This window comes from Pseudoliparis swirei, chromosome 20 (assembly GCF_029220125.1).
Source record: "Pseudoliparis swirei isolate HS2019 ecotype Mariana Trench chromosome 20, NWPU_hadal_v1, whole genome shotgun sequence".
Classification (NCBI taxonomy): Eukaryota; Metazoa; Chordata; class Actinopteri; order Perciformes; family Liparidae; genus Pseudoliparis; species Pseudoliparis swirei.
The window spans coordinates 12,690,992-12,707,727 of record NC_079407.1 but is presented as its reverse complement, the minus strand read 5'-3'; the positions used below and the strand labels follow the sequence as shown (position 1 = coordinate 12,707,727).

The 16,736-nt window shown below is 45.4% G+C and overlaps 4 protein-coding genes across 4 annotated transcripts in view; 3 read left to right on the top strand and 1 right to left on the bottom strand.

Moving 5' to 3' along the window:
• The first annotated feature begins 744 nt into the window (after positions 1–744).
• On the top strand, positions 745–1,988 carry LOC130210650 (claudin-4-like). The gene has a single exon (XM_056441119.1). The coding sequence runs from the start codon at positions 774–776 to the stop codon at positions 1,407–1,409; it is 636 nt and encodes a 211-aa protein (XP_056297094.1). The 5' UTR covers positions 745–773; the 3' UTR covers positions 1,410–1,988.
• A 504-nt stretch (positions 1,989–2,492) lies between these two features.
• LOC130210649 (claudin-4-like) lies at positions 2,493–3,776 on the top strand. Its single transcript, XM_056441118.1, has one exon. It carries the CDS (start codon positions 2,740–2,742, stop codon positions 3,601–3,603), a length of 864 nt encoding a protein of 287 aa, XP_056297093.1. The 5' UTR covers positions 2,493–2,739; the 3' UTR covers positions 3,604–3,776.
• Positions 3,777–4,875: 1,099 nt separating this feature from the next.
• Positions 4,876–7,693, bottom strand: sbds (SBDS ribosome maturation factor). The gene is made up of 5 exons (XM_056440981.1): positions 7,444–7,693; positions 6,492–6,621; positions 6,208–6,408; positions 5,541–5,705; positions 4,876–5,418 (listed from the first exon to the last, which is right to left on the bottom strand). The coding sequence occupies exons 1-5, from the start codon at positions 7,569–7,571 to the stop codon at positions 5,293–5,295; spliced, it is 750 nt and encodes a 249-aa protein (XP_056296956.1). The 5' UTR covers positions 7,572–7,693; the 3' UTR covers positions 4,876–5,292.
• A 1,309-nt stretch (positions 7,694–9,002) lies between these two features.
• tyw1 (tRNA-yW synthesizing protein 1 homolog (S. cerevisiae)) overlaps positions 9,003–16,736 on the top strand; it is a 72,858-nt gene continuing 65,124 nt past the window's right edge. Inside the window, 7 exon segments of the mRNA XM_056440550.1 lie at positions 9,003–9,115; positions 9,349–9,476; positions 9,862–9,972; positions 10,269–10,370; positions 11,343–11,537; positions 11,716–11,982; positions 14,650–14,769. Coding sequence (XP_056296525.1) covers positions 9,052–9,115; positions 9,349–9,476; positions 9,862–9,972; positions 10,269–10,370; positions 11,343–11,537; positions 11,716–11,982; positions 14,650–14,769 — 987 coding nt within the window. The 5' untranslated portion in view covers positions 9,003–9,051.

The following is a 16,736-nucleotide window of genomic DNA, read 5'->3' as shown; positions in this document are numbered from 1 at the left end:
GATTAGAGATTGAATGAGACTGAATGAGACATGCATACAATTAGTTATTCAAAAGAAAATGTACGCCTACAATAATTGCTCAAATTATACGAATAACTGCTTTTTTTCTTGTTGTGAAATGTCTTTAGCTTTGATTATGAAACAACATTTCGACATTGATTTTTGTTGTTGTTGTTGTCTAAAATATATTCTTAAATATAAAAGATTTGTGAAAAATCAAAGTGTGATAATTCTCCTGCAACACCACACAAAAATAAGTGGATTCAGCACTGAATATTAAAAGACTAAGATTAATGTCAGCAACTGTTCTTTAACAGAAGATGACACTTGATATACACATCGTACATTTTTTTTACTTCAAATTTCTAACTTTGAATTTTGAGATACATATTTTAAAATGAAAAAAAACAACAGATTGTCTTTGCCTCCAGTCATCAGCACAACCCGATTCCTTGTCATTGTGACATACTGCAACCTTGTGGACATTTGCCTTCATGGCTAACCATCGGCCATCTTTAGCCGATGACACCGGTGACAGAAAACAACCTGAGAAGTACGGAAACGTATCTCTGCGGTTGGTGTCATCATCACATCTGATCATAATGTACCCAGTTGGCCTGCACAGACTCCTTGTGCAGCTTGTCTCTTTCTATTTCTTTAGTGTACATCGTTCCTTCTTGTGGGTTAAAGCCATACATAAACGTGATGATGCTCCTCTTCCCCCTCGGTGTCCCCCAGGCTGTGAGAGAGTCCCCCCCCCCCCCCGCTGTCCCATGGCTGTGCAGGAGCTGGGCATTAGCCTGTCCATGATTGGCGTCGCCGGGACCATCCTGATCTGCGCCCTGCCCATGTGGAAGGTGACGGCGTTCATCGGCACCCAGCTGGTGGTCATGCAGGTGTTCTGGGAGGGCCTGTGGATGACCTGCGTCAGCGAGTACACCGGCCAGATGCAGTGCAAGCTCTACGACGCCCTACTGGACCTGTCGCCGGACCTGCAGGCGGCCCGCGGCCTCATCTGCATCGGCCTGGTGCTGGGGTGCCTGGGCTTCCTGGTCTTCCTCCTGGGGGCGCGCTGCACCAACTGCCTGGGCCACCCAGCGCTCAAGGCGCGGCTGGTGCTGGGCTCCGGGGCCGTCTTCTGCCTGGCGGCACTCGTCACCGTGGTCGCCGTCTCCTGGACGGCCAACTCCGTCATCAGGGACTTCCACAACCCGCTCGTCCCCGAGGTGCTCAAGAGGGAGCTCGGGGCGGCCATATACATCGGCTTTGTCGTGTCCGGCTTGCTGTTCTGCAGGGGGGCCATACTGTGCACGAGCTGCCCGTCACAGAGGGCCGGGTTCCCCTCCGGCAGGTACATGCTGGCCAAGACACCCACGGGCAGCAGCTACGCCATCAAGAACTACGTGTGAGGGCATCGATCAAGTCCCCACTGAAGGATGCATGCATTGAACTGTATGATATGATGCAATGGGCTGTATGTAGATATTAAACAACTAAATGTGTTTGAACATATAGAAGGACTCTTACGGTGTGCTTTGCAGGTCATTCTAATATGATGTCCTTTTAGAGACTTGTGGATTATCCGTTATCCAGACCAGGTTGACCTTCCTTAAGGCCCAGAGCAGTAGGTACTGATAGAGGAGCTCTGCTGTCTCTCTTCATGGAATCCTGCATCGAGGGGCATGAGGGGAGTCCAATGTCTAAAGATCACAACACACACACACACACACACACACCCAGAGGCTTGCAGAAGAAACAACGTCATGATCTCTGCCTGCATTTGTACGCGTATAAGCCTGGCTGGGAAACAACCGTATTTAGTATTTCCACAATTCTGTACATCCAGCACAGGTTAAATACCCTTTGAAGAGCAAAAAACGTATGAATTGAAGTTGGCGATGCATCTTGATCACATTTTTTTTTCTCACTTGTATTGCTGTGTGTGGCTTCTCTTCTTGATTTCTTCAATAAACCTTCAGTTTAAGACACCGAGTCTCCCGCTGCTTCTTCAGTCTCCAGCTCATCTGCTCACAACATTTCCATCACACACAGTGTCAAGTTGAAGACCTTTACCAATTATTGTAGTAAGACACGATTATCTGACATCTTTTGAAATAACAGCCGTCTGTGAAAAAGGAATCATCCTTCAGAAAGCAGGCCAGAGGTGATTTATCCCACTGTAGCGGAGCGTGAAGCGAATCACATTAATCATGTTTGTTAAAACCTCCAAACGGAAAACATGTTTGGCGTTTTTAAAATGCTTGTGATTAGCATTTGAGAATCTAGAGTGAACCAGTCTGTAAAAAGGAAATGGACGTAGTCGTCGTGACCCGTTGGTTTGGGAACTGTTATGAAGCCTTGAGTTCACCGATTTGGCATCAGCATCTTAGATTACAGCCGTCGCTGTGTTGTTTTTTTGGCAACCAATAAACGGAAGAGACCATATTTGTAATGTGGAGGAGGTACAAAGAGGCGCCGTGTGCAGCTCTGGTAGAGGCAGCAACCTGTCAATCAAAGTAATCCTCGCTCTGACGCATACCCAACTTTATGGTCTGTCTGACTCTTAATGGACCATCATTTACTAAATGAACATCACGCTGTATTGAAGAAGACTTGCAACTAGAGATTGAGACCATAATTCATATTCACAATGTTTACTGAGGGACTCTCTCTCTCTCTCTCTCTCCAAAACAACTGGGAGACAGAGTGTTTTAAAACCATGGCAGAGAAAACAGAAGGATGTCCCCTCCACCCAAGGCCGTGCCTCCCTTTTCGCGAATGCCAAAAAACTTGTCTCCCTCCACCCCCTCTGTGGAGGGAGACACGTTTTTTGTGGAGGCTCCACCCTTCTCTGAACAGACACGCAAAACAAACAGAGTACACACGCAAAACATACACAGAAGGTCTCAAACTAAACAAAGCACCCCAACCCCAACGCCTGCAGCCTCTGGTTCGGCCCGCAGAGAAGGGGAGGAGGATCAGGGCAGGCCGGGAGCCATGCAGCGGCAGCTGGAGCTCGCTGCCCTCGGTGTGGCCATCGCCGGGTGGCTGTGCGCCATCCTGACGCGCTGCCTGGCCCTGTGGACGGTGAGCGGCACCGTGGACAACGTCACGGCCACCCTGCCGGCCTACTGGGACGGGGTGTGGCTGGAATGGGATCACTGGGATCTGTCCCACGACGGCAGCTTACACTGCTCTTTTTACCAGTCCCTCATGTCTCTCTCCGGGAACTTTCGGACGTGGCGGGCCCTCGTCATGGCCGCCATTGGGGCCGGGAGTTTCGCCACGGCGATCGGAGTCACGGGGGTCGTGTGGTTCCCTGCGTTTGGCCTGGTGTTTTCTGGCACCCTCTTCGTCCTGTCCGGGCTCCTGCTGCTGGTTCCCACCGCCTGGACGTGCCACCTCACCGGGCAGCCGCTGGAGGGCGCCGTGCTGCTGCGGAGGGACTGGGGCCCGGCGCTGTACCTCGGGTGGATCTCCTTAGTCCTGATGGTGGCCGGGGGAGCGGTTCTCACCACCAGATGCAGAGCGGCCGGGGCTGGGGGGGCAGGAGGAGTCCAGTCACCCACTAAGCCGGATCAGCAGGACTGTGTTGACTTTTGAAATGTCCTCACTGTGGGACGAATAAAGGTATTGTTGAGCATATTCCTTAGTAGAAAAGCCATGTTGAGTGCACTGTGCAGTAATGTAACAAGTTCATGTTTACCTGTGTAAATTGGGGTGCTGTTGTGCGCATGCGCAGAATAAACACTGCGTGAGTTCCCAGACTGAAGAGAGGTTGGTGTCTGTCCTTTTTCTCCCGTGAATGCTAGCTACTAGGAGCTACTAGATAACCACTTTGGTGACTGTAATAACGGAGAGAGCTGCAAGAATGTCTCACGCTACAGGTATATCATATATCACAAATAGCCAGTCTGAGCGCAGATGCGAGCACATCTGAGGGGGGAGAGTGTGTGTGAGTGATGTGACTGTGCAATCCACATGATGGATGAATATTAGATTAGATAATCCTTTATTAGTCCCACAATGGGGAAATTGCAGGATCACAGCAGCGGGTGCACATTAGAGCATTAATAAACATAATACAATAACAAAATTAAATGTACAGAGGAATACAACATATATATATACAAGGTAGTGATTAAAGTGAATTGTCAGCAGGTTAAAGTGATCCATATATCGATCCATAATATGTGTGTATTGTTACAATGTTTTAATAACGAAAAATGTTTTTGATACTTAAAATCGACTTAATGATAGTCTGAAAACGCAATGGAAACAGTCATAATGCAAACATAGAGGGGATGCACAATATGTAGATAATCTCATGGTATCTTGTCAGTTTTCTTTTTTTTAATGAGGGGCCATTCTTTTGCACTTTTTTAGAAATCTATTTTTAATCCTAGTTTACAGGCTATGATGTTGTGCTCGGAAAACTGTTGGTAACTATATATACACACACGTATATAATATATAGAAACATATATATATATACACACACATGCATATAAATATTCATGCCTTTGTCGTAACTCAAAAACTAACCAGAGAAACGGAGCTCATTTTGACCAATTCTATTTTTTCCAAGTTTGTTGCCATGTTGACGGAAAGAGAGGAGACGACACACCTGGATGAGATCTGCAAATTCGGTAGAGCACTTTTCCTGCTCTGTAATAACTCTCTATTCTACAGCATGTTTTCCACAAAAGGTAGAACAGATGGAAGTTATTTAAATATCACTGATCTGGATGTTCTGCCTTTTACTGGCCTTGAAGCTGCAACATATTTGGAGTTCTGTCAAACTGTGACTTCATTTTGTTTTCCAACAAACTGTGTGTGTATTAGGAAAACCACTGAGCTTACACAGAAACAAAACAATTTAGTTACATATTTATTTGCTGCAGAGCAAGCTTGTTCGTTATGACAAAATATAAGTTGTTGTTTTGAAGTATTGATCCATAAAACTGGGATTTGAGCATGACTACATGGCACACAAAGGCTGATGGAAGGCAGAAAAGTTCTGTTAATCGTACAGAAATTAACCTAAATAAATAGGTGGATGCAAAACAGAACTATTTACTGATCGGCGTGTTTGGGTATGAATGCTCAAACACACTTTCGAAAATACATTCCACCCAGCATGCAAATCTGGCAAAGTTAGACAAATCCAATACATGATAGAAACTCTGAAAAGGTAAATTAGCATGAATTTCCTTGAAAATATACTCTTTGTGCGCCGAGGTGTGGCACGTTAGTGTGGATAAGGTGCAGAGTCCCGACAGGCTGGGGTTCCTAGAATTTCTCATCTCCCTCCTCCACGTCCTTCAGATTGAGAACCTCCAGAGATCCTCGGCCTCTGGTATCACAGCGGATCAGCTCATCGATCTCCCTGAAGCAGCCGGGATCCACCAGGCACACCTGAGGAGGAGGAAGGAGGCACAGGAGAGGGAATAGAGAATGGACATGTTACAAAAAAAAAGTCGGCAGAGAAGGTCAAAAGTGTGGAGTTTAGATTATTCTCCAAGCCCCTCCCCCCTCACCATTTCCAGCTGCTCATCAAAATCTTCACTCTCCACAACCTGCAGGAGTGGTTTCAGCTTCTCCTTCAACTTCTTGGCCTCCTTGGCTGGCAGCACCAATCGCAGCCTCATGTGGGCCCTCTGGATCTCCATGGACTCCTTCAGCTGCCGGATCACTTCCAGAGCCTTGAGGGGAACAACGGGCAGGCTAGTTCGTCAGAAGTCGCGCAAAAGGAACGTCGTTTCAGATTAAAGTGAACGAGAAAAGCACCGAAGATGCAGAATGTCACGGGTTGATTTATCCTCCATACAGAACTTAGACAGCTGTTCCTTCTTTCCCAAAACCTGACCATGACCTCAACAACAACAACAATAATAATACGCTTCTGCGGAGTGTTATGTTAAATGCATCACTGCCAACTGGAAATGCAAAAGCATGTTCACACAAAGGCGCCGCTTGGTGCATTCACAAAGCTCACTTCCTGTCTACACAATGGCACACAAACACATTTATATCCTTCTGCAGATGTCCTCACATACACTTTGAAAAGAACAATACATGGTAATGCATAATTGCAAAAATAAATCTTTGCTGGGACGGCAGCTCAAATACATTCTCCGCGTTGAAACGGCCCTTTGCCTCGTCTATAAATTACGAGAAGTCTGACGGACGTATGCGGTGCCTCACCTGCTGTTTCGAGCTCTTGTTGGGCTTGACAGAGTAGTGGATGTCCTTCATCGCCGCCTCAATGAGATTGACCGTGTATGGCCTCTTGGTCTCAGGGTTGACGCATTTCTCTGCCACGATAGTCGCAATGTCCCGGAACATCGTCTCCAGCTGAGAATGCCTTTCCTTGTCTGACACTTGGAGTTCTCCCTTGGTCAGGATCTGTCAGAGGGGGGCGGAGGAGAGTGAAGGTGATTACAGCAGAGGCCTTTGGGATAATACGTGGGAAGGAAAATACTTCTTACCTCTTTACAGATTTCTGTCAGATCATCTGTCCCAAAAGACTTGGTCAAGTCATCCTTCTTCGCCACCTGCCCTTTGGACACATTAACGAAGACAGAGTGTGTCTGCAGAACCTCGTCCAGTTCTTTCTCTCTGGAAGAAAAACGCAATGTGTGGACATTCAGAGACGAACACATATGGAGTAAAATCCAGACCAATAGTTGTGTTGAAAAAAAGATTTGAACCTGAAAATTCAAGTTTTGATCTTTACCATTTAAAAATTAAACAATGTATTCAAAATAAAAATAACATGAACATTTGTTTCTTTAAAAAAAAATTAGGAGCAGATTTTATATGTTCAACTTTCAATCTTCTTTTTCCAGGTTCAGTTCTTTTTTTCATTTTCAGATCGTTTTTTTCCAGGTTCAGACTTTTGGCAGGGATCTGGCGGAGGGGGCGTGGTTTCAACTACAGGGGCGTGGTATCATGAGTGACAGCATAACAGAGAAGGCTGACGACCTGCGTCAACTACGTTGCCTTCAGGAAGCATAGGTACCGCGAGAATTATGAATCAATACTTTATAAACGCCAGATTCACGGAATTGACAGTAAACACAATTGACGCTAGTTTACAAGTTATGTTTAGCAAGTTGTTTTCAGACCATACTTAATTGGCATTGGCCTGTATTTGGCTCCCTAGACACATAGCTACAGATGTCCTCGTGAATGCATCGTTGTCACATTTTTCAATACAATGTCAACCCCTTCCATATAGATACACCGTATATAACCTAACAGCTACATCATATAGAAAATAAACGACAGCTATTGAAAATTGGTTTAAACGGTCGCCTGTAAAACCGAAACACGAGCATCGACGGACAGTGAATGTCCGTGGACTTTGAGAGACAATTCGTAGCTGTTTGGTCAAAACATGTCAACGCTTGTGAGTGTTTGACGTTGAATGTTACTCACGCTCCGGCTCGCCAGTTCACAACTTTATTCTTGTAGCAGGCAATTTCAAACCGCTTCCCTCCCTTCTTCATCCGCACCACCGCCACATTTGTCAGTCGTATTTGGTTTGTTGGCGTAAATATAGACATATTTATCTTTATCAGGACCGAGTGCTGGGTTGCAAAGCTGCTGTTCAAAGAGAAAAAATAGTATGCTTCATATAACTGCGTCGTCAGTGCGCTATCAGTGCGTTTCCATGAGTGTCCGTCGTGAAACATCGACGTCGAACATCCGTTCCGCTCCAGTTTCGTTCTGTTGATTTCAAAAAGGAATTCCATGAAAATGAAATAATTAATGAAACAATACAGTAAGGACTACTCAAGTGCATCAGGAACAGGTCCTGAAACCTGAACGTGTGATAGTATTGATGCACTCCCGGGTTCCTCTTATCGAACATTTTATTGTGTTATTGTGTTTTGGTTGTTGCTAAAAACTTGCTCCATGTGACTACACATCGTCATCACGCCGATCAGTCCGCTCTTAACAACCTTGTTGAATATTCGCTGATGCGACGGTGGTTAATAGACTAACGTTATCGTTTCTTGCGAATACGTTCACAAATTATAAAAGTGGTGTTCATGTGTAAGCAGGCACGTGCACAGATATAGCCCTAGTGGTGCTCAAGCACCAGCCCCTTTGCCCTGGATGAGAAAAGTGCCCTTTTTGCTGGAGCCCACTTTTTTCATTCATCAGTATTTAAGAATAAAAGTTACTCTCTCTGTCATAAACTCACCCCAAATGTGTTTTAATATCCGACAGGGCATTTATTTGAGTTCTTGTGAGAATTTCGCCCCGACATGCTCCGCGACGCTCACTAGTCTAGGATTTGCGTGGCCAGACTGAAAAAAATATATCATATGGCCTCTCTTGTTCAGAGGGCCGGGCCAAATGTGGAGGCGGGCCGTATTCGGCCTTAGTTTGAGGACCACTGCTCTTGGCTGTTGATGTCTATCAATATCTCTCATTTTGAAAATGACATAAGAGGGCAATACGGATCCGTATCAGACCAGCGAGGAGGGCAATACGTGGCTGGCATGAAGACCCATTAGCCAATCAGAACGCTTGTACTGTTGTTGCTCTATAATAATTAATCTTTATTCATAAAGAAAATGTAAGCTAGTGGTCTGATGCTGCCCAGAGGAAATGCAGGTCGAGGACAGCATCATCAGTGTATTGTTGCTTATGCTTCAACTCTGTCAGAATTTTTTTTTTTGGCATTGGGTGCCCTTTTTTTGGGTTTGAGCACCTGCCCCCCAAAATGTCTGTGCACGTGCCTGTGTGTAATGATATTTTTTTCTAAATATAACTCCAAATAATCCTACACTTTGTTTTTGCTACAAATCTTATTTTCTACAATAATAATTAAAAAAATGATAGCCCATGTTTGGCAAGCAAGTTTGGACAAGAGATCGATATATATGTTTTGCCACCATAGGCTACCACCGCTTTAAAAATCGCACAGACTGCGGTCACAGAGAACTACACTTCCCAGCATGCTCATTGGCTAGAGACAGGTTGCACTCAACATCAGCTGCAGAGAGGACTGTGTATTTTTCATCATTTGCGGCGATGCTGAGCGTCTTCGTGGTTGTTACGCTCTGCATAAGTCGCATGTCGGCCTCGGATAATAAAGGTGAGCTCATTTTAAATATGAACGACACAGGAAACTAATTTGGCGCTATGTTTTGGACATTGTTGTTAACATTGCTAGCTAGCATGTATTGCTAGATGACCTGAGGTCGCTGCTTTCGAGTTAGCGACATGTGCTGCGTTGCATCTGAGCTGGTGGTGAAGTTAGCTAACCGTCATTATTGATACACGTGAAAACGGAGGATTCAATAAGCTAACACCCCTTTCTCCCTTCAGTCTCACAAAATGCCCTCATTCCCAGTGAGAGCTATCTCAAGTCGGTGTGGCACAACAGGCTGTACTTGTATTCAGCCGCCGCGCTGCTCCTTGGGATCTGGTTCTCACTGAAGGTGGCTCTGAAGCAGGTGAGTTGACCGTCCTGCTAAGCTTCATGTGTTATGGGAGACATATTGTCTTGTTTGTTCCTAAGTGACTTCTTTAAACGAAGCACCTCAGTGTTCCAGGACTGCTCACGTCGACGTTACGTGGGAACACAACTATACACAGACTAACATGTATGACTCCACTCCATCAATGATCTGGTCACATGTTGCTCCCCAAAGATGCATTTCATGTCATAGTGCCAGCTTTTGCTGATGTGAAGACAACATATCCCACATATCAGTTGGATTGGAATGAATAATCAGATTCCTGTTTTCCAAACTTTCTTGGAGTGAAAGCGTTGATCTAAGATCTGAGGCAGACTTTCATTTGTTAAACTTATGTTTGTATGATTTTTATTTTTTTCAGAACAAGTCCTCCAAAGCTGAGAAGATCAGCGACCACTCTGACAGAGACACTTCGGCTGCTCACGTGTCTGGAGTAAAAATCTTCTATGGCTCGCAAACTGGAACAGCAAAGGTACAGAGACTGCTGTTTACTGAGAACATCCTCCCTCTCCACATGATGGTAACATATAGACAATCTATAATGTGCTATAATACGACGATACAGATCAACACTGGCGATGATATTCTACCTCACTATATATATTTCCTAAAGTAGACACTATTTGAAACTGCAAACAAATTTAGTAATGGAACCAACTCAAAATTTGAACATACATTTCACAAAACTAGGGGTTTCGTAATGGACTATGAAGGCGGGTGTAATACATTTGAGTGACAGGAAGTAACTGAGACTTCTCATTCGTTCAGGGCTTTGCAGAAGAGCTGTCGGAGGAGGTGCAAACATTGGGGGTGCCAGTAAAGGTGATTGACATCAGAGACTACGATCCAGACGATCAGCTTGCAGATGAGGTGAGCCCTGTCAAAAGAGAAGATGCTCTTTTTACCCTTTGCTTTGAAAAAGGTCAGAAAGATGCGTTTAGCGAAATCTGTCACTCAACTAAAATCTATAAACCCTTAAAGCTGCTCCTCTCCATGTAACCTGACAAATGATTAAGGATATTTCACAAGGCCTCATGTGTTTCAGGAATTCTGCTCGGTTGAAGAAAGATGGCTATTTTCACCAGTGCTCTCTTAATTCTGTAGCCGCAGGCACAGTGCGTTGAAAGATTTAGACTTATTTAGATTTAATCCACATTGATTTTCTCCTGTACTTCACGAGAAATGTTAGCCGTGGCGAAGGGCAGCTTCCGTGGGTAATATTTCGTCGTCTTTCCTAGAGCAACTTGTTTGCGGTGCTTTAATGGTTTGGAAGATCTGTCTTTGTTTCTTACATTTTGTTTCTCATGTACAAACCAATGCTGATTGTTTGGCATGACGCTAACGGTCGTCAAAGCTGTCATGCATTTGTGTTGTCCATGATTTGTCGTACTTTGGTCCGTGGAGAGATGCTGTGATACTTCACCACCCTGGACTTCACGCATTTCCTTTTTTACATCTGGTTCTTTGTCAGTTGAAACAATGTGCACATTTGATTTGTGACGTGAGCGGGTTAGTAAATCTAACAACTGAACTTGCTTCACCGCCATCTCATTGTCTAAAACGGATGCTCGTTCACACAATTAATGCAGCAGAGCATGTGCAGTGCTGTCTGCTTCCCTTTCTGACTTCTTTAAATATCACTCACGCAAAAAACATTTATTTATTTCCCGAGGTGCACTTTTTACTTTTTTTGCCATCAAAGAGTTTTCTACTGATGGAAACCAAAGGCCTAAAGATCAAATTGAGTTTTTCAAAGTTTCCAAGACGAAGACAACAATACGTTTCCAAATGTGTAATGAAATACTCTAACGTCATTTCTTCTTTTGGGTGGGCTCCGTTCAGTGCACCAACAAGTCGGTCTGCGTGTTTCTCGTGGCGACCTACACTGACGGACAGCCCACAGGGAACGCCGAGTGGTTCTGCAAGTGGTTGGAGGAGGCGTCGACCGACTTCAGATACGGGCAGACCTACCTCAAAGGCCTCCATTATGCGGTGTTTGGTCTTGGCAACTCGGTCTATGTTGGCCACTATAATTCGGTAAGAAATGCTCTTCATAATACGCATTATCATAAGAATGTGCATCACTGTCAAGTCACACAAAGAATATACACGGCACCGAGGTTGATGGTATATTCTGCAGCTCACCCGGTCAAGAACAGCTAGACTTTATTTCTTTAAAGCTCTATTTAACCCATGTTCCTTCATGCCTGACCAGGTGGGCACCAATGTGGACAAGTGGCTCTGGAAGCTGAGTGCGATGCGAATTATGACCAGGGGAGAGGGCGACTGTAACGTGGTGAAGAGCCGCCACGGCAGCATTCAGGCCGACTTCCTCGCCTGGAAAGTCAAGTTCCTGATCCGCCTCCAGACGCTAGTCAAGGATGAGAAGAAGAGCTGCAGCGGGAACTGTAAGACCGAAAGCTCCTGTAAGAACCAGGAGGAGGAAGAGGAGGAGATGGCGGCTTTGCAGAACAGCTCTGAGGTAACGGGAGAACTTTAATTCACTGTGAGGAAAAGCTCTTTCCCTTCCGGTGTGCTCCATGGGACCGAATTACAGAATACATGAATAAATATGTACATGAGTTAAAGGCCAGAGGCGCATTTAAAAGAGATTTTTTGCATCCGAAGAAAGAAACTGAAAATGTGTAATTAGAGTGCACCCCAAAGCTTAAATGCAAAACATTTTCATCCTGCAGAGCAAGCCTTGACGGCTTGTACATTTGCTGTTTTTAAAACCACATTTTTCTTTGTAACCAGGGAACGGAAGTGAGGTAGAGATGCCGTATACGGCTCTGGTAGCAGCAGCGAGCTGTCAATCAGAACGTAGCTCCACCCTAAAGCATACTCTGCTTTATGGTCTGTTTGACTCTAAATGGACCATCATTTACTAAATGAACATCATTCTGGATTGAAGAAGACTTGAAAGTAGAGCTTCCATCCATCCATTCTCATCCACTTATTCCGGGGTCGTGTTGTGGGGGCAGCAGACCCAGCAGGCTGACCCAGACTTCCCTCTCACCCGCAACATGTTCCAGCTCATCCTGGTGGATCCCGAGACGTTCCCAGGCCAGCCGGGAGATGTAATCCCTCCTGCGTGTCATGGGTCTTGCCCGGGACTCCTCCCAGTTGGACGTGCCTGGAAAACCTCTAACGGGAGGCGTCCAGGAGGCATCCGAATCAGATGCATGAACAACCTCAGCTGACTCCTTTCGACGCGAAGAAGTAGTGACGCAACTCCAATTCCCTCCTGATGTCTGAGCTCCGTACCTTATCTCTAAGGCTGAGCCCGGCCACCCTACGGAGGAAACTCATTTTGGCCGCTTGTATTCGCGACCTCGTTCTTTCGGTCACTACCCACAGTTTGTGACCATAGGTGAGGGTTGGAACGTCGACCGACCAGTACATTGAGAGCTTTGCCTTTCGGCTCAGCTCCTCTTCACCAAGGCGGCCCGGTGCAGCGCCTGTTTCACTGCTGCAGCCGCACCGATCCGCCTGTCGATCTCCCGCTCCATCTTACCCTCACTCGTGACCAAGACCCCGAGATACTTTAACTCCTTCGCTTGGGGTAGGCACTCTGTCCCCAGCTGGAGGGAGCAATCCACCGGTTTCCGGCAGAGCACCATGGCCTCAGATTTGGAGGTGCTGACTCTCATCCCCGTCACTTCACACTTGGCTGCAAAACGCCCCAATGAATGCCGGAGGCCACAGAAAGCAGAGATTGGGACCATCAATTAATTTTACAATATTTACTGAAAAGTAATTAAAGAGTGAAGTGCTCCTTTTCTCAGACTTCTATACAATCAAGACTTTTTGTTGCAATCATCTCCCCCTGCTGGCCAGTAGAGAGACTGCAGGATTGAAACACTTTGAACCGGAGGTTGCCGCCTCGAAAACTCTGTAAAACTCGCCTTGTCCATGTTCTTTTGGGACAATGACGCTGTCTAAAACGTCCCTCCTTGCGTGCTCCTATGCTCGTTACAATTCACAAAATGTTTAAAGTTCAGTGCACAGATGTGAGAGGACACTTCCTGTGTTAACCGAAGAACCGGATGAGCTTGACTTTATCACGACACAAAAAACAATAACCATGTCAACACGAGATAACAGACGGCTGCGGCATCACTTTTGTTTGTCCATATTTTGCACTCCTGCATTGTGACTTAAATTCTGATCAGGATGACAAGTGTTGCTCTCGGTTTATCAGGTGTTTTTATTTTAATTTTTAAAAAAAAGTATGTTTGCAGCGCTAGATTTTCACAGTATTATAAATGTTCTGCACATGAAATGTGTCATCGCTGTCGCAATCCATCATGTCAAAATACAAACATTTCAGTTTTTTCCCCCCTTCCTCCACCGATCACTAAATTCACCCCTTCGACAACGAAGTTTGATCAGTTGTCTGCCAATCGCAAGGTCGGCGGTTCAATCCGCACCTCCTCCTGTCCACATGTCGGAGTTGTCCTCCAGGGTGAGGCGGTTCTTCCCCAATGGTAGTGGTACCTCGCACGGTAACAGCTTTCATGTGCATCTCAACACACATACACACACACACACACACACACACACAAGACCGGTTGTCATGGCACTGAGCACTAATTGCAACCATTGCAGAGGTGATATTTAACCGGAAACCGAGAGTATCGGAAAGCTGTGGCGGCCATCATCGGGCTGAATCTACTCTCTGTATCACATTTCCTCCTGCTGCCACCCATGTGGTTGGGATCTTCGCCACCGGGCTAGCGGCGTGATGAAGACATCCTTAGTCAACATGCATATGCAAGGTTCCCTGAATACCTGGACATTTTCATTCATACATGTTCCAGATCATATATTATAGATGTTCAAATGGTACTTTCCCATAAGCACATGTACAATAAATGCGTTTCATTTAGAGCACCACATTTTTTCTTTCTCTTCCGGTACTCGTCTCGAAGGCTTTTTGTTTAGATGCCTGTAATAAAGTACGATGTGATTTTCTTGCTGAACAAAACATGACGTATCATAAACTTTTTTTCTGCAATAAGCCAATGGAAAAATCCTGTTTTTTGTTTTCTCTTCAGGGAACCAGTGTGATGCTGAAATTGACGCTACGCTTGTTCTTTTATTTCCCACATGTCTGTTTTTCCTTGTCTCCCCTTTCTTTCTTCAGGAGGAGCTGGTGGAGTCCAGCAGTGATGATGAGTCTGGCCTGCAAGATGAGAACACGTCTGGTTCAGTGGTTGACATGGAGGATCTGGGCAACATCATGAGCAGTGCCAAGAGATCAAAGGTCAGACTCTGTCCGCCGCAACTGATGTATAACCTTCTACATAATCCATGATGCTGAGGCAACAGCACAGAGAGAAATAAGACTTTCAGAAGTCTGTACGGTTTGATTTACTTTACTTGGCTGCTCGCTCCACAATATCACAGTTAGGTTGTTGAATAATTTAAAGCTGGCGCTCCTCGTCATTGAGCAGGTTTATTTTCAGACTTTTCCTGTGGTCTACGATCGGGCACCAACGAGGCATTGAGCCTCCACCCACTCGGATCAAAGGAGACACGGAGGTGTCACTGACGGAGTAGTGGCAGATGGGTTGATAGACACCAGACCCACGGCAGGCGAGAAGCGGGTGCTTGCGTAAAGGGCCAGGACGCCCACTTCACAGACTTGTGAGGGCCGTGTGACTCAAGAGAAAGCGATGGAAGGGAAGGGAGAGGCTTCGTCGGTCTCCTTCATAGGTAGTGCAAGGCCTGAGGGGCAGAGAAGATGGCATGCAGGTAGTCCGTGTGCAGAGTGTTGTGGAGAAAGTCCTCTTGTGTAAAATCAGTGAAAATGAGTGTTGCATTCCAAAATACAATGATGTCACGACAACACCCCGTGGTTGTCATACATATGGCATAAAAGCCTGTGACTATTAATGCAATGAAAGGAAAAACAAATCTTTCCCCAGTTTGGTGATTTTCTCCTTAATGCTCCTGTTTAACAACAATGCCAAATATTGTTTATGTTATAGTTCATTCAGAGACATCAAGGTGCTCGGTACCCGTCAGTTATTTCTGCCGCAGTGGAGAAAGACGGGTCTTCTTTAACCCTTGTGTTGCCTTAGGGTCATTTTGACCCGAATCAATATTACACCCTCCCCCCGCCTTTGGGTCATTTTGACCCGATTCAATGTTTCACCCTCCTGTTACCTTTATATTTACTAACATATTTTACCCTTTGGGTTCAATTTGACGCCAGCAATTAAAACCTCCAGAAAATTATTAGAATTAATATTGTTTTCCAAGTTTAAGTGTGAGGCACTTTATTTTTGTTTGTTAACTACCGAAAGAACACCGACATTAAACATTGAATGGGGTCAAATTAATCCTAAAGCGGGGGGAGGGTGTAATATTGATTCGGGTCAAAATGACCCTAAGGCAACACAAGGGTTAAAAAAAAAAAAAAAAAAACAAGTGTTTTGTTCTATTTACTTACGAGGAAGCCGTGTGTTTCCTCCCCGTCATTTCTTTCCCCTGAGGATGCTTACATTTATTCTTGTAAAAGCGAAACTCGGGTACCAACATGTGCTCTCAGGGGCCACCTCCTCTCGTAAAGTTTTAAGGATGCTCATTCGCTGCTGTGACTTGTATCGGATGTCTCTCCGTGGTAACAAGTTGTTTTTATTTTTTCATAATTTGGTCACACAAGAGCAGGCAGTGCGAGCTGTAATTAGTTTGTAGATTAAACATTTGCCAAGAGACAGGAGAAGTATTTAGCCGAGCTGCATATTAAGTGCCGACAAGGAAATTCCCCTGATTCCAATATGTTCGTTGGCTAATTCACAGCGTGGAGCCACATCTGTTTTGCCGTTAATGAGCTGAATATGCTCCAGTTTTTTCCATTTCTTTCTCATGTGTAATTTGCTCCGGGCGTTGCAGTACTACAACAAGGAGCTGCGGCTCATCCGTACAGAGTTGACGGCGGGAGCTGGCTGGCTTGTGTTCGACCACTAGATGATGGCAGAGACTCTCGGCTGCAGGCAGCTGACGGCTCATCTTTGCCACACTGCCGGTTTTAATCCCCAAGCAAATATTTGGGTGAACACCAGCTGATTTTGTCACCAGAGTCTGCGTTCAAGTGCTTTCAGTCTTTTTAAGTGTGTTGCCCAAGATTATGTCTCTGTGTGAGGAAATATCGATCTACTCAAGCATTGTGATGTTATGCAGTGTTTATTTCATATGCAGAGACTTGTGGCTCAGGTTGCACTGAGA

Excerpts from the sequence above, each read along its gene's own strand:
- LOC130210650 (XM_056441119.1), top strand. The coding sequence starts at position 774 with ATGGCTGTGCAGGAGCTGGGCATTAGCCTGTCCATGATTGGCGTCGCC.
- LOC130210649 (XM_056441118.1), top strand. The coding sequence starts at position 2,740 with ATGTCCCCTCCACCCAAGGCCGTGCCTCCCTTTTCGCGAATGCCAAAA.
- sbds (XM_056440981.1), bottom strand. The coding sequence starts at position 7,571 with ATGTCTATATTTACGCCAACAAACCAAATACGACTGACAAATGTGGCG. Across the intron at positions 6,409-6,491 it reads TGACAGAAATCTGTAAAGAG|ATCCTGACCAAGGGAGAACT; the intron begins GTAAGAAGTATT and ends CCCCTCTGACAG. Across the intron at positions 5,706-6,207 it reads ACAAGAGCTCGAAACAGCAG|GCTCTGGAAGTGATCCGGCA; the intron begins GTGAGGCACCGC and ends GTTCCCCTCAAG.